The sequence below is a fragment of the Crinia signifera genome, chromosome 3 (genome assembly GCF_055691185.1).
Source record: "Crinia signifera chromosome 3, ASM5569118v1, whole genome shotgun sequence".
Classification (NCBI taxonomy): domain Eukaryota; kingdom Metazoa; phylum Chordata; class Amphibia; order Anura; family Myobatrachidae; genus Crinia; species Crinia signifera.
This window is the reverse complement of record NC_139219.1, coordinates 198,227,866-198,251,077: the sequence shown is the minus strand read 5'-3', so window position 1 is coordinate 198,251,077 and position 23,212 is coordinate 198,227,866. Positions and strand designations below refer to the sequence as shown.

General features: G+C 45.6%; 1 protein-coding gene across 25 annotated transcripts in view; it reads left to right on the top strand.

Moving 5' to 3' along the window:
- RIMS1 (regulating synaptic membrane exocytosis 1) overlaps positions 1 to 23,212 on the top strand; it is a 381,212-nt gene that overhangs the window by 66,616 nt on the left and 291,384 nt on the right. For all 25 annotated transcript variants that reach the window (XM_083177228.1, XM_083177237.1, XM_083177214.1 and 22 more), the window contains exon 2: positions 18,882 to 19,095. In XM_083177228.1, coding sequence (XP_083033354.1) covers positions 18,882 to 19,095 — 214 coding nt within the window. The remainder of the gene's footprint in view (positions 1 to 18,881; positions 19,096 to 23,212) is intronic.

Here is a 23,212-nt window from a genome sequence, read left to right as displayed (position 1 = left end):
AGAGTGGCAGTGTATGTATTAGAACGGTGTATGTATGAATGAGAGTTGCGGTGTTGTATGTAAGACAGCGGTTTATGTATGAGATTGGTGTATGTATGAGAGTGGCGGTGTATGTATGTATGTATGTATGGTTAAGAGTGGCGGAGTATGTATGAGAGCAATTTATGTTTTAATACAGGATTACGGTTAAAAAAGTCTGCAGTAAGTTGCTTTGTGGGCATTAAAATCATCGGTAACACTAACAACGGTTCTTGTACGGCACTAGCCATAGTGCCGTAGTGTCGTTGTTAGTTGGGGGGACCAGGGGCCCGGGACCAGTAAGCCTGGCAGGCCATTGTTGCATGTGGTATACTATGTAATGGGTGTGTGACGTGTGATAGGCATTATGGTGTGAATTTTTGGCGAGCGCCTGCGGCGCGCACTATCCCTGTTGTCCCTGCTTTACAAAAATGTGTAAAGCCCTCACATGATGTGTAATGTGCATTACAGTGTGTGGCATTCGTTTTGCCTGTCAACAATTTATCTAAGTATAGTGATGTAATAATCCCGGCCAGTGTTATGTTGGCTCCACCCTTTATTGATTTGTTGCCGCCCACATGAGGCCACTTTCAGAAATTTTCCAGGGCCACTTTTAGTTCCCAATCCGCCCCTGCTGATAACGTATGTCCTTATTACTGCAATGACCAGTCCTGCCATTTGATTTGCCATACTACAGTATATTTATATTAATAAATTACACACACATGCATATGCACACACACACACACACACACACGATTGTATACATAGAGTATACATTATTATTATTTGTCAAGTGCATGTACAGTACCTTCCTTTACAAAACGTGCCCCTAGCTCTGTGGGCTGGGCCTGTGTCCTTCCCTGTTAGTGTGCACAGTGCATGGTGGGATGGGAGAAGGAGGCGGAGGGTGGTGACTTCCCTGGAGTCAGACTGACTCCGCAAAGGCCCATGGGAGGAGCTGCTGCGGCTGGGCATGCGCAGCAGTCCTCCAGCTAGCGGTCATTTTACTTAGGGGCAGACATACAGCCCCACCGTCGGGAGTGCCGAGTGCCGCAGCCAATTATCTTTATAAAGCACCCGCTCCGGCACTACCGCCGGCGGGCAACTCAGTGGCGGCGCCGCACATAAAAAAAAAAGGCATAACGTGCGGATGGCGGCACCGGGCCCCTTCAAGCCATTGGGCCCCGGTGCACTGCACCGCCTGCACCGGCGGTAGTTCCGCCACTGTACCCTTTATACAAATCATGCAACACAATAGTAACCCCTTATACTGTACTTGCTTCTTACACATTATGCCACATGGAATGAGACAAAATTCACACCGATTGAGCAAAAATTCACACTATGGCACACAGCTTGAGTAAAAATTCACGTTATGCCACAAAGATTAAGGCAAAATTCACATTTTGCCACGTGGATTGAGCCAAAATACACACTATACCAGTCATGTCCAAACAGTGGCCCTCCAACTGTTGTGAAACTACACTTCCCAGCATGCCTTGACATAGTTTTAGCATTCCCTAATTGCAAAACTGTGGCAATGCATGATGGGACTTGTAGTTTCACAGCTGGAGGGCCATAGTTTAGACATGCCTGCACTATACCAAACAGATTGAGCAATAATGCACAATATGCTTCATAAATAGGGGCATTGCGCGCCAAAGGCGCACATTAAAAATTTACACCATAATGCCCATTATATGTTAAGCCTCACACCATAATCTCCATTACGTATTATGCCAAACACCATAATGCCTATTAAAAATTATGTTACATAAGTGTTGCTTACCTACATGTTCATTGCCAGGGGTTCCATGTTCATTGCCAGGGGTTCTATGCTCATTGCCAGGGGTTCCATGCTCGTTGCCATGTGGGATTACATGCTCATTGCCAAGGGGGAATACATGCTCGCGGTAACTGGGGGACAGTCGCCGCCGGGCAGAAATGACAGCCATTAACAGCCAGACAGAGAGCAGGGGGCTGCCCGGCTGTATTCAGAGCACTGCATGTCCCGGCTATTTGAAATAATACCCCTTTTATACCAGAAAATGCAGGGAATATGGTCCCAGGATCATGGGGGGACATTCTCGGACTGGCCCCTTTTACACCAGCCTAGTCCCTGCATTTTCTGGTGTTAAGGGGGAGAGAAAACCACCCCCGCCCCCCTTTAAACAACCAGCTATATCTTCGGAACCAACTGACCCATTTACATGTAGCCTTCGAATTATTCTGGTCCCGTGAAACTGGGCCATTTGGTTCCAGAGAAATCTGTCCTCAAACAACATGAACAGCCATGAAATTACATTTCAGAAATAAAAAAAAAAAAATAGTTTTACCTGCAATATCTCTAGAACCAATGAACCCATATGGACCAGGGGCGAAATGTAATAGGGTGCGATTTTTTAGACATGTGCGATTTTTGGTCAAAAACGGCCGAAATCGCACATTTTCCGAAAATCGCACATTTAATAGGTTGCAAATCGCGGTAAAAAATCACACTTTTTACCGCGAAATCGCACTTTTAGAAGTGCGATTTTTAGACACATTTCAAATCGCATCCAGATGTTTTCCCATTATAAAGTATACAACTCGCAAATGTAATAGGGTGCGATTTTTGGTAAATGTTACCAAAAATCGCAAAAAAAATAGACCAGGTTCTGACAGGCGACTTTGACAGAACCATGCACAGATCATTGAGATCTGTGCATGGTCCTGTTAATAAAAATGTGTAAAAGTGTTTTTATTAAAAAAAAAACGGCGTGGGGTCCCCCCTCCTAAGCATAACCAGCCCCAGGCTCATTGAGCCGGACCTGGTTCCAAAAATACGGGGGGACAAAAAGCATAGGGGTCCCCCGTATTTCTGAAACCAGCCCCGGACTCTTGGACCGGTCCTGGTTTCAAAAATACGGGGGACAAAAAATCTGGGGGTCCCCCGTATTTTGAAACCAGCACTGGGCTCCAACAGCCCGCGGTGTCATGCCACAGCCGGGGGACACTTTTTATACAAGGTCCCCCGGCCAAAACATGAGCACCGTGGCTGGTCAGCCTTGGACGGGGTACCTGGAGGAGTGGGGACCCCCCCAATAAAGGGGTCCCCCCCAGGCTTCACCCGTCCAGGGCTGAAGCCCGGGGCTGTCACCGGCGTCCGTGGCCAGTGGACGCCGGCCTGATAGGGTTAAATCGATCATACGTTACATTGCTTTATACCGGAGAACTACAAGTGCCAGCAGACCTCCCCCGCATGCTGGGACTTGGAGAACCACAAGTCCCAGCATGCGGGGCATTAATGGACCCGCTGGGACTTGTAGTCCACCTGTAAAAAGAATGTTCATAAAAAACACACACACAGAGAAGTAAAAGTTTATTACACACACACCTCACTTTTACACCAGCGTTACTTACCATTCCTGGATCCAGCGCTGGTCTGGCTGCTTCACAGCCGGCTCCCCCCGCACTGACAGGCAGCGGGGAGAACCGGCTTTCTCCGTTGCCTCTAACAGCTTCTGTAGCGCTGTCCCAGTGCTACAGAGTCTGAGAGCGCGATTGGCCGATACGTCTCCATGGAGACGCATAGCTCAGTCCTGATTGGCTGAGCTATGCGTCTCCATGGAGACGCATAGCTCAGCCAATCGCGCTTTCAGCCTCTGTAGCACTGGGACAGCGCTACAGAAGCTGTTAGAGGCAACGGAGAAAGCCGGTTCTCCCCGCTGCCTGTCAGTGCGGGGGGAGCCGGCTGTGAAGCAGCCAGACCAGCGCTGGATCTAGGAATGGTAAGTAATGCTGGTGTAAAAGTGAGGTGTGTGTGTGTAATAAACTTTTACTTCTCTGTGTGTGTGAGACCGGGGCTGGTTATGCTTAGGAGGGGGGACCCCACGCCGTTTTTTTTTAAACTTTTTTTTTTAGCACAAAATCGCATTTATGAAAATGCGCACATTTTCATGACTGAAAATGCGCACATTTTCATGACTAAAAATCGCCCGAAATCGCGGCAAATCACATTTTTTTTGCCGCAAATTCGCATCTCATTACATATGCGAATTCGCGGCAAAAAATGCGATTTTTAAAGGTGCGATTTGGTGCGATTTTTTTTTTAGTCTAAAAAATCGCACCCTATTACATTTCGCCCCAGGTATCAGATTGAAGGGCCAGCGATTTGGGTTAGACTGAGATCAACCTTGAGTTTCTGTGATGCCGGAGGGGGAACTGGCAGCCGTTGGAACCGGGTGGAGGTCGGAATTAGCGGGTCCCATGTTATCCTATGGTGCTGGTCTCATTGGAAAGCCCTGACCCTCAGCTACAAAATGGGCCTATTTGGAGAGTGGGCCTGGAGCTATAGCTCCATCAGGCCCATTGTTAATCCGGCTCTGGTTGCGCATATGGAACTGGAATAGATTTTTCAGCAATGATCACTGGAAACATAATAAATGTGAACGGTGAATGGTAAAAGACCATTGTATATCCCCAAGAGCTCAGCGCAATGTCCATTTTTGGGGGCAAATGCAAACAAAGCAAAAGCGTTGACGTACTGCAATAATTATAATAGGTAAATGCAATGGACAGAAATAAAGTCATGTGCTGTATAATTAATAATGCTAAGAAAAGAGTCAAAGAAGTAAGCTGTACAATAAAAATCCTACATATAACATATTATTAAATGGAATAGATGTACTGTAACACCTCTAGATTAGCATTCTATCGACTGACACAGGACTGGCCCCTGAGCCTGGTGCTTATTTTAGAAATCCTGGGGATCCCCTATGATTTTTGACCCCTGAATTTCTAAAACCAGGACTGGTTCTTTGAGCCAGGGGCTGTTATGCTCAGTAGGGGGAACCCCACGCTGTTTTTACAAAAAAATTCTCATTATCATGTTTAATATAATTGCACATGTCCACTAATTCATACATTTTCATGACTAAATTTCGCACCATATCGCATTTTTCACCCATTCGCATTCCATTAATTAGTCTTCCTGATTAAAAAACTTCCTGATTAAAAAAAATGTAATTTTGTGCGATTTCGGAACCTTACTAAAAATTGCATCCTATTAAATGTCACCCCATATATCTGCTCTATGATGCTATGTATGATGAATGATCACACTAAAGCCCCGTACACACGGTGTGATTCTAGCAAGAATCGCTGGGGATATGGTCGCTGAGTGACGATATCCCTGTGCTTATGAGGCGCCCCTCTGCCCTCTGTGTCAGCACGCACATTGGCCATCACGCACTGTCCCCCAAATCCCCCATGCATGCATTTTCCTACACCCCTGACATAGCATCTCATTCACCCTTCTCCTCCTCGCGTCTACACTGCTTCCACCGGACACATGCGAAAACTTCCCCTCGCATGCAGCCGCTAGCAAGAGAAATCATTCGATTGCTGACCATCGAATGATTTCTCCTGCCTTCACAAATAAAAGTCAGTCAGTATAGGGCGAAGACAGGGTGGTTGGCTGATGTCCTGTGACGCCAGCCACCTGCCCCCAGCAGGCATCGGCCCACACGTGTTCCCAGTGGGACGTGCAGTGTTTTACACCCATAAATTGCTTGGTGTTCTCCTGGTCCTCCCTCCCCACAGCGAACGGCTTGGGGACTGTGTAACTCACTGAAGCCATTCTCTGCCGTGGTTTGCACATGCGCAAAAATGTGCATGTGCAAATCCGACCATCGGGGCTCGTACATCGGATCGCTGCCCCCATATCCACTCTAGAAGAGTTAAATAAGAGACACCTAAATTAATTGATTTATGTTTATTTATAAGGAATGAGGTTAGAGCTATTTTATTTGCCACCTTGGATACGTCTGGTATCCACCAACACAATGAACGGAAACTCCAAATAGCCTAGGAACTGCAATTATCAGCAATATCAGAACAGTTACTAAAGCATTATATTACAAGAGCTTTAGCTTTAATGTACTGTACCTTAATTATTTATGTATGTAGTGCTTAACATTAATCTTTATTGATCCATGTTTCCTTTTGTGATTTACATTGATGATAGATACATTTTTTTTAGATTACAGGAAGTATTAGCCGTTTTCAATGATGATTTATGTAAATGCTTTTAGAATATGGAACATCAAATCAGATATGTCATTTAGTGAGATTTAAGACTAATAATAGAATATAGTGTTTCAAAATAAAATTATTGCTTTTTACTTAGAGTCATCACCATGATTATTTAAACTGGAATTGTTCTAAAGAATGTTTCAACTTACTGTATGGCAGTAATAATCCCTAGCATACAGATGTAGCCCTCTTCATCATTGCAGGGGCTGGCAAATCTATCGCCAGCCCCCGCCAGCGGCCCGCTCCCACGAGGGGCATGCGCGTGCATGCCCCGTGGTAACAGAGCTTGCTGTGGGTCCCTTCTGCTTCCCCCGCCGTCGCCGTCGGTCCCCCTTGCCGCCCGCACCCCCCCCCCTAACCCTGCCCGTCTCCCTGAAGCGGAGACGGGCAGAGACCCGATGCGCCACCGTTTCCAGACTGGGACGTGCGCGTGAGACGCACGCGCATCCCAGTCCCTATCGCTGGCGGAGAAGGGGATCTGGCGGGCACCCGGCAATGATGAAGAGGGCTACATCTGTATACTGTAATTCATTTTCACTATCATTCATATGGGATAATGAGGTCTCAATAGATGGTCATAGAGGTCATCTGACAGGTGACTGGCACATAAATTTCTTCAACCTGGTTGTGCTGGATTCTCACCTCTACTTCCCCTCCACTAGCCAGTTTTAGAAAATATGCCTAATTTACTTTATATTTATTATTTTGGGGTTGCTGTTTGGACTATACAGCTTCCTATGCTTTGAGGGAAGCCAGGGGAAGGGACAGTTGCTGGCCTCTTAAGGTACCGAACTGATCACTGCTGCAGGTCCACTGACCTGAGAGGATGCTTGTTACCACGGGCATTGCGCTGCAGCGCGCACACCTCCAGGATGCCGCACACCCCTGGCTGAGCCTGAAGTCATCTGTGGTGAGTTGTATACAGAGTCCCCACAGTGGAGTACCCTGGTTCATGTGCGGCAAGATGGCGGTGGCAGTGTCCCTGCACAGGAACCGCTGACAGCCCCGCTGAGACTGGATGCCTAGGGCTGCCACTGGACCACCGGGGCATCGCCCGATTCTGTTGTTATCCTGTTTTAACACTGGCACCAGTATAAATATAAGCATAGCCCTGGCGCCATTAGAGGGGCGGCGCTTAGCTCAGAGCAGGACCAGAGCCTGTTATCGCACTTATACACTGCTTCCTGCTTCTTCCTCCTCCTGTGGGCGCCATTACAGCAGCAGCTACCACTCCTGAGCAGTGCAGCCTTTGGGAGAGAGATTCAGACAGCAAGTATAGCACCGTGTAGTGCTTCTGTGTGCCATGCAGCCACATTCACTCCAGAGTGTTCCAATGGGACCTGTTGAGCAAGTGGTCCGGATCACATGTCCATATGCACAGGCTAATTCACCTGTCAGCTCGAACGAAACAGTCTCTACAGTGGTGGCTTCACTCTTAAAACCTCCTTGTGGGACGGAGATTCTGAGATCATGGACTGGATTCTGTTGACAACGGATGCCAGTCTCCAGGGCTGGGGTGCGGTGACACAAGGGGTGCAGTTTCAAGGAATATGGTCACCCTGGGAAACTCAGCTTCACATCAACAACTTAGAGCTGAGAGCAGTCTACTATGCTCTATTGCAGGCTCATTCCCTCCTGGAAAATCGGGCGATTCAGGTCCAGTCGGACAACGCAACGACAGTTGCATATATAAACTGGTAAGGAGGGACAAAGAGCAGAGCCTGCATGAGAGAGGTAACCAAGATCATCTCCTGGGTGGAGCTTCATGCAGTGGCAATATCTGCTATCTTCATTCCCGGGGTGCACAACTGGGAAGCGGACTTCCCAAGTCGCCACGACCTTCATCCATGGGGAAATGGGGATTACATCCACAGGTATTTGCGAGCATTGTGGATCTGTGGGGAGTGCCGCAGATAGACCTGATGGCCTCCAGGGTCAACAAGAAGGTTGACAAATATTGCTCAAGGACAAGAGATCCCCAGGCAGAGGCTGTGGGTGCTCTGACTACAACATGGTCGTACGATCTGGTGTACCTGTTCGCTCCTCCCGCTGTTGGGAAGAGTATTAAAAATAATTCGAAGCCAAAGGGTGGAGGCAATTCTGATAGCCCCAGACCTCGAAGGGCATGGTACGCAAGTCTGCTAAACATGAAGACCCGTGGAGGCTGCCTCTCAGAAGGGATCTTCTGGTTCAAGGCCCATTCATCTACCAGGACTTAGGGCGGTTTTGTTTGACGTCCTGGAAGTTGAGCGGCAGATCTTAGCTCAAAAGGAATTTCATTCTTCAGTTATTCCTACTATGACCCAGGCCAGGAGGTTAGTGACTTCGTCACACTATCACAAGATATGGCGTAAATACGTGGCATGGTGTGCAAAGTGTAGTTTTCCGCCAGTGGACTTTAAACTGGAACCTTTTCTGCTGTCGGGCTTAGACTTGGGCCTCCGTCTGGGGTCCTTAAAAATTCAGGTTTCGGCCCTTTCCATCTTCTTCCAAAAGAAGTTGGCTGCGTTTCCAGAAGTCCAGACTTTCTTTCAAGGAGTACTGCGTATACAGCCACCTTTTTTGCCACCAACGGCACTGTGGGACCAAGAAGTGGTTCTAGCTTTCCTTCAGTCATCTTGGTTTGAACCTTTGGAATCAATGGAGTTGAAATATCTCACCTGGAAGACTGTGATGTTGTTGGCTCTGGCTTCGGCTAGGAGGGTGGGAGGGCTCTTTCTTGTAAGAGCCCCAACCAGATATTTCATCAGGATAGGGCGGAGCTTAGGACAAGACAACAGTTCCTGCCTAAAGTTGTGACGGCGTTCCATTTGAACCAGCCTATTGTGATGCCTTCCAGCTTAGGGCATCAGGATATTCCTGAATCCTTAGATGTGGTCAGCACCCTTAGGACTTACATCAGAAGGACTGCTCGTGTCCATAAGACAGAGTGTCTGTTTATGCTTTATGACGCGCAAAAGAAAGGCTGCCTAGCTTCCAAGCAATCAATTGCTAGGTGGATCCGTTCCACCATACAGCAGGCATATGGGGCACCACAATTGTCAGAACCGGCTTCTGTGAGAGCTCACTCCACAAGAGCGGTGGGCGCATCCTGGGCGGCTGCTTGGGGTGTTTCAGTATTGCAGCTATGTAGAGCTGCTACTTGGTCGGGTCAACATACAGTACTTTCATCAAGATTTACAAGTTTGACGCTTTAGCCAAGGATGATAACCAGTTTGGGCAGGCGGTGTTGCAACAGGCTCTGCACGTTCCCACCCCTTCTGGAAGCTTTGGGACATCCCCAATGTATTAAGACCTTAGTATCCCATATAAATGATAGGGAAAATAGGATTTTCACTAAGTTCATATGGGATACTGAGCACCTACCTCAGTGCGGTGTCCTGATTGCAATTCCTTGTGATCTTGTTCCAACTGTTTTGCAAGTTGCAAGACAGTGGATTAAGAATTCTGTTTTTTACCTTACAGGTTGAAAAACCTGAGTTAAAGCACCTGAGTTTTGGTGACTTGTTGCTACTTACTAATCACAGTAGTGATTTTTGTTATGTTAAAGGTTACATATGTTCATCCAGCCTTTGGGCCCAGGTCCCTTAACTGTCTAATGGAGCGGAAGTAGAGGGGAGGAGTCAGCACACCCAGGTTGAAGAAATTTATGTGCCTGTCTCCTGTCGGATGACCTCTATTCCACCAATGTATTGAGACCTCAGTATCCCATATGTACTTTGTGAAAAGGATTTAACAGTAGGTATTAAAATCCTATTATTCTCCTATGTGATGTCATACATCTGGCTAACATTTCTGCATTATAGGCCTTGTTGGTGGGTTTTTTGGAAATACACAGGATCCCATTAGATCACTGTTGCCCAACTTTGTGATTATGAAATATAGCATTGCTTTGCATTGTTCTATGACATTGTGTCATTGCAATAGGCCCCAATACAGCAGGTTCCCTATTAATATCAGTGCATACTAGACTATCAGAGCCCAGCAGTAGGTTCTTAAATCCGGCTTGGTTTCTGACCCAGTTGCGCACATCGGATCTATAGCGTAAGTTGATCTGTGCATTCTGTAGACAGTCTGTACACATTTACTGTATCTTCAGGTGCTTGGCCTGCCTACTTCCACAGTGAATATGGTCTAGCCTAGTCCCAAAATTCATGAGTCGCCTGTACTGTAAATTGGCAGCAATGATTGGCACTGTCATATAAATTCTCAGTTTCAAACTGGGTAAAAACAAGGCCTTTGCATTTGCATTTAATTATATGCAAATGCCATTTTTTTTATCGAACAATAATTTTATTATATTTTGGGTTTGTGACATTTAAGCAATTGCAATGAAACACATTTTAAGTGTAAAAAATTATTTAATAATACAGTTTGAGTATCCCTTATCCAGAAATCCATTTTCCAAATTATTTTGAAAACTATAGTTTCCTGAGTGTACTTTTTTGTTGTTGTTGCTAAAAACATTAATATATATCTGAAAATATGGAATAATCCATTATCCAAAATGCTTCTGGTCCCGAGCATCTTGGATAAGGGATACTCAACCTGTATAGACTCAGAAAAACAGCGCATCTGAATCCAGATGAGGGATCAGATGTACTGTAATAGAATGCTGAAGCAAGGTTCTTGGATGAAACACATTGATTTACATCTCAGAAGCTCTTTTCATGTCTATAGATAATATAATAACAGTGTTAACTTATTTTTACCCAAAATTTAGACCTGGTGTTTTTTTTCATTTGCGGATTTGCTGGTAGCAGTTCTTTTTTAAACAGTCAGTGGATTAATAATAGCCCTGCAGACCCCGCGGTCGTGGGGAAGCTCTGAGCAAGTGTGTGCGCCGGGGGTCTGTGGGGCCGCAACCAACCTTTCCCCCTCTGCTTGCTGCTGGGACCCGCAGTAGCACTGGTGGCTCCTGATTGACTGCCGGACTTGCTCTGAGTCTCTGAATACAGCCTGGCAGCCTGCCGCTCTCTGCCAGCTGTCATGGCTTTTATTGTGCCCAGCTGGCAGCCATCTTCCTTACAGCGAGCGGCAACTGAGTGAGGCACCATAGTAATCAGGGCTCTGAAAGCAATGAAGAAAACAGATTACTCCGGCGCCCTACTCAGCTGCATACTTAGCATAACGGTAGGGCCAACCCTGCTTGCGGGATGCCTTTGCTGCAGTGGGCGCAAATTCTGACTTCATTCGGTGATAGCTCTTATCTTTGCAACCTTTTCCACCAATCTTTCCCACCATCCCCATAATTGACAAAACCAAGTCTAGGAAATGCAATTTCTTTTTGGGGTTGTGGTATAGCGGGTTGACCGGTTTTAGATCGACCATGTTAGGCCCAAAAGGGGACGGTCTACAAGCTGAGTGGGCATGGCCTAGCACTGTGGCTCCCCGTCACGTCACTTTAGGTGTGTGCCCTCCCTCCCTGCAGAGAAAAGGTGCCATACGCATGCTTCCAGCATCACCTACGCTATCAACGCCTTGGGGTGAGCCGGAGGTCACAGTGATCTTGGCTCCCCCAACTGCCCCCACCCTCGGGACATTGCGACCCATGGGATGGAAAGTCTCCAATTAGTGGGACTGTTTTTTTAACTGTAATCAGGGCAGTTGGGAGGTATGATATAACCAAGTATACAACTGCATCATACAGGTTTAAGGTGGAACACGGTCTGCCCTTCTTATGTTTGTAACACTGTATAAACAAAAAGATGTATTTGGCGCTAGGGACTACAGTGGTGTAGCTTGTCACCCTGCAGCCACCATGTTGGAGGATTGCCAACTTTCAAAGAAAGCACAAGAAAGAAAAGAACGTGGGGCGCTCAAAGGTGGACAAAATAATGAAAACAATTTATTAAAAAACAAACACACATAAATAAACCATTACATCTATTAAAAAATGAATTCATACACAGTGGATATGTATAGACACATGCACAATTGATCTTTGTTGTGCAATAGCCACTTGGTAAAAAATGACCTTATTTCCTTTAAGGTTGCAATAAATTGCCAATTAAAAGGCCAGTTTATGACTCAATTGTAACTTTGTTGTAAATCAGGTGTCAATTTAAAACATGAACCGTCCGATTTCTCAATATGTGTACACACTGCCAAACCCAGATAATACCACAGTGTCTCTATATATAGGTTGGCATCAATGTCTCTGTGTATACGTTGAAAGAATGTAGATTATATTACCTCCATTAGGCAGAATGATGATTGCTCGGCAACAGTGTCCGTTTTTAATAGTGCAGGTAACTCCTGTCACACTGCAGGGCTCACGCAGATCAGAAGCAGTTTGTGGGTGTGAGGTGAGCCGCGGCACCCGCTCCATCCCGTACCTCTCGGCTTGTGCTTTTTAGTAGTGAAGCCGGCTGTATCACTCCAGTGTAAGCCATCTCCTCTCCTTGCCTTGATGGTATGGTGCCTGCTGTGCGACGCTCTGCCACAGCGTCTGCTGTATAGCTGCACTGGGCCGCTTGGAGACACAATCTCGCTCCTGCAGTAGGGAGGTTAGGATTTCCGGATATCGGGAACACTCCTTTAGAACGCGTTTTGCCGCACACTGGTTGCCTTTTTCAAACCAACACTGTGTGATGGTGTCTCTTTTTACTTACCGTACTTTACTAGTTAAAGCCCGTCAAAATGACTGCTTCTGCAATCTTTTTTCACTTTGAGCTGTGACCGTTTTTACTTTCAAAGTGTGAATGTTTTCAGTCCACAAACTCTCCCCCTCCCCGTCCCTTTCTGCTCCTACCTCCAATTCTGTCCAATCTCTGTCTTCACAGTTCCCTCTATACATATCCAGCAAGTTGGAAACAGATCAGTGTCCCTGCTTTTACTTTCTGTTATGAGATCTTTTAGCACACAAAGGAGTAATTTGGTTCTTCATGTGGCCTCTAGTGGTCAGTGGCAGTACTTCACCTCATAGAGGTGAGGATTAGTTAGCCTATTATAGATACAGATTTTTCTAATCCTATTTTAAGACTACTGTACATTGTTTTCTGTTTTTACACCTTAAATGGTGACGTGCTTGACACATGCCTCACTTTTTATCCAGTTCGGAGTCCAAAAATAAATTTGCAGTTCTTTATCCTTATGGAGCCAATTACCTAAGCATGAATAAACCTCTCCATCCAGCAACACATTTGCTATTTTAGTAAATTTCATCTATACAATTGTAATACAGCAGGCCAGCAATGCAAATTACAGTAGGTTTTGTAGTTTAAATTAAATATACAGGGGTGATTCAGAGTTGGGCACAAAGCAAGATTTGCACCATGGCAAAACCATATTGTATTGCAGATAGGGAATATTTAAAGATCAGAGAGATTAAGGGGGTATCCTATTACATGCGGTAATTTACCACAAGGTAAATCAAGTCTCCTTAGGCTGCTTATCAGGCATTCTGCAGAGTCTATCATAAGTTCTGGTTTACAGGGCTATTTGGATAGCACCCGTGGGTTCCATTATCTGCTGTAATCTGCTGCAATGTATGGCAACTAATAGGGGTCAATCCAGTGGATGTTTATGTTTTAATAAATTGTTTATATTGTGTACACCTTTGAGCGCCCCACATTCTCTGCTTTTCTTGTACGTTGTTTGGAGGTTGGCAATCCTCCAAAGTGGTGGCTGCAGGGTGACCAGTTACACCAAAATAGTCCCTAGCGCCTAAGACATTTTTCGTGTCAATCCAGTGGGTGCCGGATGACGCTCCAACAGTCCGTATTCCAATGTTGGGATCCTGACTGCTGGTGCTCTGAGAAAGAGGGACAGAAAAATGATTGTCTTTGTTGCTGGCGCACTTATAAAGAGAAGAATATATAAAATTTACCTTTTATTTTTATATTATTAAAACCGTTTAAGTGAAATTTTTAAACCACACAATTAGACTTTACGAACATTGAACAGTACAGGGGGATTCTGACTCACAGGGGCTATTCTCCCTTGTGGGGGTCCATGACCCCCACCAGGCCCGCAGCGAGCCCGCAAGGGGCTTCTTTGTGCTCGCCCCTTCTCAGAGCACCGGCAGTCGGGATCCCAACATCAGGAAACTGACTGTCTGGATCCCCACTGTCGGAGCCCCATACCACACCCAATCAGCAAATGTGAGTTAATTCCATGAGTCTCACAGACTTCATATAAATGCGCCCATCTGAGAATTTACATATCCAGTTACAAATGCCTACCACAGCAAGGATTTGTGATACTGGGGAAAAGCATTGAAAACCGGGGAGTCCTTCCTGGATCCCAAGGGCAAGGGTTCTGCAGCTAATCCTGACATTTTTACCTTTGAAAAAATATTTTCTTTACCTTTTCACACCCTTAGTTGGATTTCACAAGGAAACACATGGATTTCCTCTGAGAGAAGTATGTAATTGGAATGAATACAAGTTTGTAATTGGATTGCAAATATAATTCGCACAAAAAGAGTTTCCTGAAGGCACTTCACACCTACTCGCACCTAATTGGTTTGACTCCTTCGAGTCTGAAGGGGCGTGTCTGAGCTGAACTATAAATTGCAGTGTTATAAAGTAGTTGGGTACTTGTGAGTTATCCGGGCTGCCGATTTTTTCATCGCGCCCGAAATCGTGGGCATCGCGTCGGTCGTGGCCGTTATAAGGAGCCGCGACGCGATGCCCGCGATTTCCCATAGACAGTAATGTTAAAAGACACGATGGACACGATTTCCGACCCGATTTCCCATAGACAGTAATGTTAAAAGACACGATGGACACGATTTCCGACCCGATTTCCCATAGACAGTAATGTTAAAAGACGCGATGGACCCGATTTCCCATAGACAACAATGTTAAAATAAAATGACAATGTGAAATTGGCCAATATGGGCATTTCACATTGGATATGTTTTGAAAAAAAAAAGGTTTCATGGCCCCCCACCACCGTTAACGCCACCCCGCTATTGACGCCAACCCGAAGCGTGGCGAGCGCAGCGAGCCCGCGAGGGGCGGCGGTACGTGTCCTCCGACCTTTTCATACCCCTACTATCCACTAGGGCGTTGAGTGAGAATAGAATAGTGTGGCGAGCGCAGCGAGCCACCGAGCCCGAAGCGTGGCGAGGGGACGCGGACACCTGTGAAGCCCGCAAGGGCACGCGGATACCTGTGAAGGTATCCGCGTCCCCTCGCGGGGCTCGCTGCGCTCGCCACGCTTCGGGCTCGGTGGCTCACTGCGCTCGCCACACTATTCTATTCTCACTCCACGCCCTAGTGGATAGTAGGGGTATGAAAAGGTCGGAGGACGCGTACCGCCGCCCCTCGCGGGCTCGCTGCGCTCGCCACGCTTCGGGTTGGCGTCAATATCGGGGTGGCGTTAACGGTGGTGGGGGGCCATGAAACATTTTTTTTTAAAACATATCCAATGTGAAATGGCCATATTGGCCAATTTCACATTGTCATTTTATTTTAACATTGCTGTCTATGGGAAATCGGGTCCATCGCGTCTTTTAACATTACTGTCTATGGGAAATCGGGTCCATCGTGTCTTTTAACATTACTGTCTATGGGAAATCGCGGGCATCTCGTCGCGGCCCCTTATAACGGCCACGACCGACGCGATGCCCCCGATTTGGGCTAAATCGCGGGCATCGCGTCGGTCGGGTGTCCTTAAGTTAAGGACAAAATCGGCAGCCCGGATAACTCACAAGTACCAGTAGTTGTTCAGTATTTGTGTGCATGTAAAAGTGATGGACACAAATTCCCAAAAATCTAGCCCCAATAATATCTTATATTAAAAACAAATCCTCGGTTTGGACTAAACTGCCCTTAAATGTTATCAGAAGGATCAGTTTGATCAAAATGATTATACAACCTAAGGTGCTGTACATACTACAGCAAGCCCTGTGTATGTCATGGATTCCTTTTTCAGACATTTTAATAGCCTTGTTCAACAAGTATGTCCCACTGTCTCGCCTCCACAGCTATTGTTGGGCGGGTAAACTGCCTGGGGGTGCTCCCTCACTGGATGTTCAAGCCATTAAGATCTGGCTCAACACTTGATGGGATATACCGCTATTGATCCGGAGACTCCCCTCTGACATTCCATCAAATTCCCTGAACTTACCTGTCTTTCGGGAGGGAGGCTTTGGTCGTCTCGGGGTGTGGTGACAATTGGTCAGCTATACGAGGCCAATGTGCTCAAGTCATTCCAACAGTTGAAGGAGGAATATGGACTGTCCCAATTATATTTTTTCCGCTTCTTACAGCTACGACATGCCCTTAGCACTCAATATAATAATAGCCCCCCTGTACTGTTATCTTCTCCATTAAAATTATTTTTAAACAACCTGGGTCAAAGTAAAGCTATATCTCTATTGTACTCATTATTGCTGTCCTATATACATAAGGATCCCCTATCCACTCTAAAGGCCAAATGGGAGGGTGATGTTGGTCACATTGGTGATGAGGAATGGGAGGAGGCGCTGGCACTACCACGGCAAGCTATGGTCTGTGCGAGACTTCAATAAATACAATTATCTTTTTTACATAGGACATATCTGACCCCACCTAGATTGGTTAAATTTGTAAGCTGAGCTACAGCAGATTACCCTAAATGCCACTCCCCACTGGGGTGTTTTTGACATCTCCTTTGGGAATGTCCCCTCTTTCTGGGCACATGTTAAATCAGTCATAGTATCCACTGGTATACCTGAACAGACCTTGACACCTAAACTGGGCGACAAGGCAAATGTTCCTCTGAATAACTCAGAAAGCCAATACGTCATTAATCTTTGCTCACTAGCTAAAGCCATAATAGCCCGGTCCTGGATGGCCAACTCGGATCCCGTACTGGCTGAGTGGAAGGCCCTGGTGAACACCACAGTACAACATGAAAAGTATGTTTATATGTCACGTGGCTCACTCCCTACATTTGAAAAGATTTGGACTAGGTGGCTGGATTCCCCACACTCCCCATTATTCAATAACCAATGAGCTCTGTCATTGGTGGTTACCCTGGGTATCGACTACTGGTATAAAAAGAATTGTAGCTGTAGCATGTACATATCTTGTATTACGTCCATAAGTACTCGATCATAATATATTTTAATTATAATATAATGCCCTTTGGCAAACGGGATTTGCCATAGGTTGCTTATTGCATGATAATCTGTTTCTATCTCTTCTCTTCTCTCATTGTCTTGTTGTTTGTTTATTCAATATAAAACCAAGAGTATTGCATATCTACGTGGTTGAACAGAATACAGTATGATCTTAATATTGATGCTTTATTCGCATAGATGTTAAAACACAATGGGCCGTATTCAATGAGCCTAATTCGCCATGATTTCTGGCGATTTTGTGCTATTTTCGTGCTGTATGGCGAATTTTTGACTAAAACAGTGAATCACCCTATTCAATTACCAGATGGCGAATACATTTCAAGGTTTTTTTCGCCATGATTCACCGAGTAGCAATCGCTATCTTTTTATGGTGAAGTGGAATGTGAACTTTTAAAATAAAGTGTCTAGTTTTTTACATTTGGTGTCAAAAAATCAGGAATTTTATTCTGAGGAGGGGCATGCTATTTTTATTCATGTGCTGTAAGCACATGAATATATATTTAATAAAAAAATTTTTTTTTTTACATGAGCAGCCAGCAGGGGGCCGGAGCCGAGACGCTCACTAGATATTCATATATTCACTGCATCCTATCATTACATATGCACGATCGGGTGCAGTGAATATCTGCTTCCCTGCTGGCTCTCCCGGGGGGCAGCCTGTGGTGCCTGGCACCCGGGGAGCCCACCTCCCCCCCCACAAACTTCTGGGGCAGGCAGGGAGACTTCCATCTCCCTGCCTGCCGCCGTGCTCAGGCTCCCTGCGGCATGCGCCGCAGGAGTTAAAATTCGCCGGTCAGGGGCAGCGAGCCCCTGACTCGTTGAATACTGGAGCCGGCGAGGCTCCGGAACGCGGCAGGCAGTGGCGAATGTGCAGCGAATCCTAAACAGGATTTGCTGCACGTCGTCATTTTTCTCATTGAATACGGCCCAATGCATTCCTTACAACCATGAATGTATAATAGTACAGCTTGTTCTGATATACTATTACTATGTATATATGCGACCACCTTAATGTGGTATGATGTTCTGTATTATAATTATTGTCTAATAAAAAAAAAAAAAAAAAGTGATGGACATAAAAAGGAAAGGTATATAAATTCATGCAACAGGTGATTCATAAAATGAACATAGTTTTTTATTCTATTACATATAAAATAAATAGAAATAAATCAAATTGCTGGTACCATTAAAAAGTCAAATGTACAGATATATTCACCCAAGGCTCCTGCTGTGTGTCCTTTCCTGGGTAATTCTTCCCTGTTTAATCCCAAATGGTAAGACAGCCAAATTTGTAGATGCAAATAGTTGGCGTTTTGGGAGAGACAGCGCTCTCCTGCCGTGGGAACACCTAGTTGTTTAAAGGTTCCTTCTTGTGCAGGCTTGTATTGGTCCAATAAAAGTGCGGCATATAAAAGTGAACAGAATTTACCTTGCATGCAAAAATATATATGAACCGTTGTGGTGCAACAATGTTTACCCAGCTATAAAAATGACTCCTTATTTAGGAGTGAAACAGCTTCCTACTTTTTCCGATCCACTCCCCTAGTTGTGTCAGTCTGGTGCAATAAGTGTGTACATTTCACCTGTATTGCATATCTTATAGGCCTCTAGGTCAAGTGGTTATTTTTGTTTTCTTCTCAATGTTTGGAATTCATTCTGAATCGTATTGCTGTTCTAATCCTATGATCCATGCTTTCTTCCTGTGTAGGAGGCTGCATCAGCAATTTGAAAGCTATAAAGAACAAATTAGTAAAATATGTGAGGACACTCGTCGCTACCCTGGAGAACACAAGGATGATGCACCAACGTGTGGAATCTGTCACAAAACAAAGTTTGCAGATGGCTGTGGACACTTGTGCTCTTACTGCCGAACAAAATTTTGTGCTCGATGTGGAGGTCGTGTTTCGCTGCGGACCAATAATGTAAGTGTATTTTACCTGATCCATTTCCTTTTCGAATAAATGTTCAGATTTTATTCAGAACCAGGCATATAACTGTATCAAAATCCATTCATGTATGAACGTGCAAAATGGGACTCTTTACACAAGTGTCTTAACAAGATTATGGCTCATTCACACAGTTATTGCATAGTGTATCCGAAATAAACGTGTGACTTGATGTGGATGCAATGTGTTTTACCACTTCATAGAGTATAGAAAACACATGAAACACATCATTTATACATGTTTTTCATGAGGCAGGCAGAAAAAAAAAATCTGGCAAGAACAGCCCTGTTTTTGCTGATACGGAAACACATACAGTACAGTGGCAAACGCAGGATTTTCAGAAAGGGGTTTCCAAAGGGGTGGAGCAAAGCACGGAGATGGACACTTAGGTTACCCAGTATATGCCGGGTCAGTTAAAGTATTATAGATAGACCAAATGTATATAAATAATAATAATAAAAAAATATAAATATATATATATATGTATACATACATACATACATACATACAGGGGTAGCTGTGTAGACCCCTGAGCATAGCAATGTATTACAGCGGTAGTCCAGCAGTAGGGGTGGGGGAAGCTTTGATGTCCCGCGGGTGGTAGGGGGTATTATATCAACCTCTCTGCATTTAGGGCCTGGATCAGTCATTTCCACTAATTACCCCTTTACTGCACAGATAGTGGGAGATGGGGTGGGAGAAGGGGGCATTGGGCTGAATGAAGGGGCCCTGATACATAACTTCCAGGGTGGTAGAGGATGTTTAATATGCAGAGGAGGGGTGTATAGTGGAGTGGGCTCATTATTCATAATTTTCTGGTGGGAGGACAACTTGCTTGACTGCACATATCTCCAGTTCCCGGAAATAGATTTCTTAGATTTTAATGGAATAAAAAACTAGAGAACCCCACCTACCAAATGGTATTGGGGATCAGAGTTCAGGAGGCAGAGCAATCTGCCAATGAGCATATAAAACTACATACCAGGTGTGTGGAGCTGGAGCAGTAACCAGCTGCTGGAAGGCTGATATCTCTGGTTCTGGGAACAGTAGAGACAAGCTACTAGTGTTCGTCAAAGGGAAAGAGTCCCAGCTTTTGGAATATACCCTCAGAAAAACTCTATGTCAGACAGAACCTGAAATATCTGACTGGGAATAACAATTAACAGGCTTGGATGGGGACCACTGCTTTGAAGTCAGATATCTCCGGTTCCCAAGGGCCGATTTTTACAATTCTTGTACCCATGGAAAGAGGGGACCCTCAGCTTTCAGCCTAGGACCCTTAGACTCCTGGGGGGGGTTCTGGGTACTCAGAAACCCCCCCTGCGTGCGCTACTGCAGTAGGTATAGAAACCTATCCCATATCATATGTGATTTTCAGGAGAAGGAAACAGGATACAATTGAATTGTTTAGGAAAAGATAACACTGTATCTTCCCTCCCAGAAACCATGGAATTAAACTGGTAACAGTACAGACCCCTGTATGCAGGGAACCTCAGTCATACTAATGGGTCTATGTAATAATAATAAGCAAGTGGGCATGTGTTCTTGAACCATTTATCAAGCATATTACAACCTCCAATCATTTTAAAAATGTAATTGAAGCAGATGATTCATACTCCATTACCTCGATGATCCAGTCCAAATCAGCCAGGGTAAACTTACAATTTTGATAGGTAAACTCTAGGCCCTTGATGGCTAACCTTGACACTCCAGATGTTTTTAAACTACACATCCCAGCATGCTTTGCTTCAGTTTTGCTATTTTGGCCATGCTTAATCTGATGCAGAGCATGCTGGGATGTATATTCAACAACAGCTGGAGTGTCAATGTGAGCCATTAAGGCTCTAGGCCTTTGCACAGATTTTTTACAATTAGCCAGTGCACACTTGCACAGTGGAACGTAAAGCCAAGATTCAGCTTTCCGTTACACTTAGGGCCTTATTCTGGTTGGTACTACCTGCGCATGCGCAAGCAACGCAGTGTGCATGTGCAACGCAGTGTCTTCGCACTCGTTCTCAGCAATACCGTCTACAAATGTCCACCGAACTCCCTCTGGAAATATGGGCGTAATATGGACGTCATGTGGGCGTACACAAGGGTGCGTGGTTTCAAAGTGGGCAAAACTGGGCGTAAACCGGGGAGTACACGTGGAAGTGCACGAACAGTGGTAGGCGAGCATTCGGACTGGACACCGAGTGCAAGCGAACCAAAACGGCAGAATCTTCGGTGTCAATAAGCAGCTTTCACTTCTCGGAGGGCAATGGTTCATGCGCTAGGCATTCGGATCGCCCAATTAGTACGCCCCGCACCTTAAACACTCGCAGCTGAGCAAAATACAATCCACTCCTCTAGTCTTTAGTGATTAATTAAACACTTTTCACAGGTTCAATTGGAAGCATTGCTGGCTAAATGGGCCAATACAAAATACTTGAATATATGTACAACACACACACACACACACACACACACACACACACACACACGTAATGTGTTTCAAACTGTAGGTATTTGACTTTTATTATGTGTTAATCACAATTTGACCTTTTAGAATGATTACATTTGCCTTGCAATTAATAAATAGTATGCATACATAAAACACAGGTAAATGGGCAACAATGAAGTAATAAAACTTAACATGATGTAAGGGTTAATCTAAAGTGCATGTAATGTGGTTAAGTGTCAATTAGGAAGTAATTGATTATAATTAAAATTAATATATATATATGTTACGAGGTAGCATAATTGGATAAGGGTGTCATGTTGCTGAAGCATGATTTCCAAATGAATTACTGAGGTTTGCGCAAATGCACCACCTTGATGCGTACGGTCAGATTCCAGTCCATTCGGACGCAGTAAGACCATGCCGAATCTTTGAGTTCCCACCGCACATGCACGTTCGGATGCAGTCCGAAGACACTCCCTCTTCTTAGAGAGTCCGTGCGAATGGATGCGGACGACCTGAGGGGGTGTGTTCTTAGAATGTCCGCCGTGCGTTCTGTTCGGGCATTTCCGAACGAACGCGCATTTCCAAAGAGTCAACCAAAAAAATGCCCTTAGTGAAAAAAGAAAAGAAAGAAAAAAAAAAGTGTTCTTATGGAATGTTTCTTAATGTTTTTTAATGTTTTTATTGTGTGAATTTTTTTTTAGTTTAAGTATAAAGTATTTTTCTTGAATTTCTTCTGTCAGGTACAGATGGAGCCCCTGCCATCCTTGGCCGGGGCTCGCCAGACCCTCCCCACTGGCGAACGCTGGCGGCAGGGGCTTCACTGAACTGGGACGCACGTGCGTCTCACACACACGCGCGTCCCAGTCTTTCGGCGGGGACGCTGCGTGTCCCTGCCCGTCTCCGTTTCAGGGAGATGGGCAGGGTTAGGGGGGAGCTCGGGGTGGCGAGGGCGACGGTCGGCGGAGGCAGTGGGGACCGGAGGAAGGCTCAGTTTCCCAGGGGGCACGCGAGCATCTCCTAGGGGGCACGCGAGCATCTCCCAGGGGGCGCTGGCATTTAAAACGTCAGCCCTGCAAAGATGAAGCCAGCCCCATCTGTAGCAATAACCGAAGGATTGTGGTGCTACTGCAGTAACCATTGTTACTTGTTTGTTAAGCCAAAGCCTCCACCAGTTATTATTTCCTAAAATGGAGAGTACCATCGCCTACAATACTACTGCTTTTACAAACATTACTGATATTGATGTTAAAATGTATATCGCTCAAAAAAATTTACCCTGCACTCACCGCATTTGGAACATAGTAAACCATACTGGAACGTACGGGTAAACTAATGCAGTCAATATACCTAGAATTGCGGGAGGTGGGGCGCGAATTGCGGGAGGGAGGTCGCAAATCGCAGGAGGGGGGGTCATGGGGGTCCCTCGAATCGCGGGAGGGGGAGTGTCGCGGGGGTCACACGAATTGCGGGAGGGGGGGGTCCCGGGGGGCCCGCGAATCGCGGGAGAGGGGGGTCCGGGGGGGGGGGTTGTGTGCAGGTAATGGTGGCTGTGGAGTAACGGTGGATGGTAGCCCTGACTGGGCGGGGGGAGGTGATGTGAAGGGGTGGAACGTTATACACATGAAAACGTTATACACATAAAACACT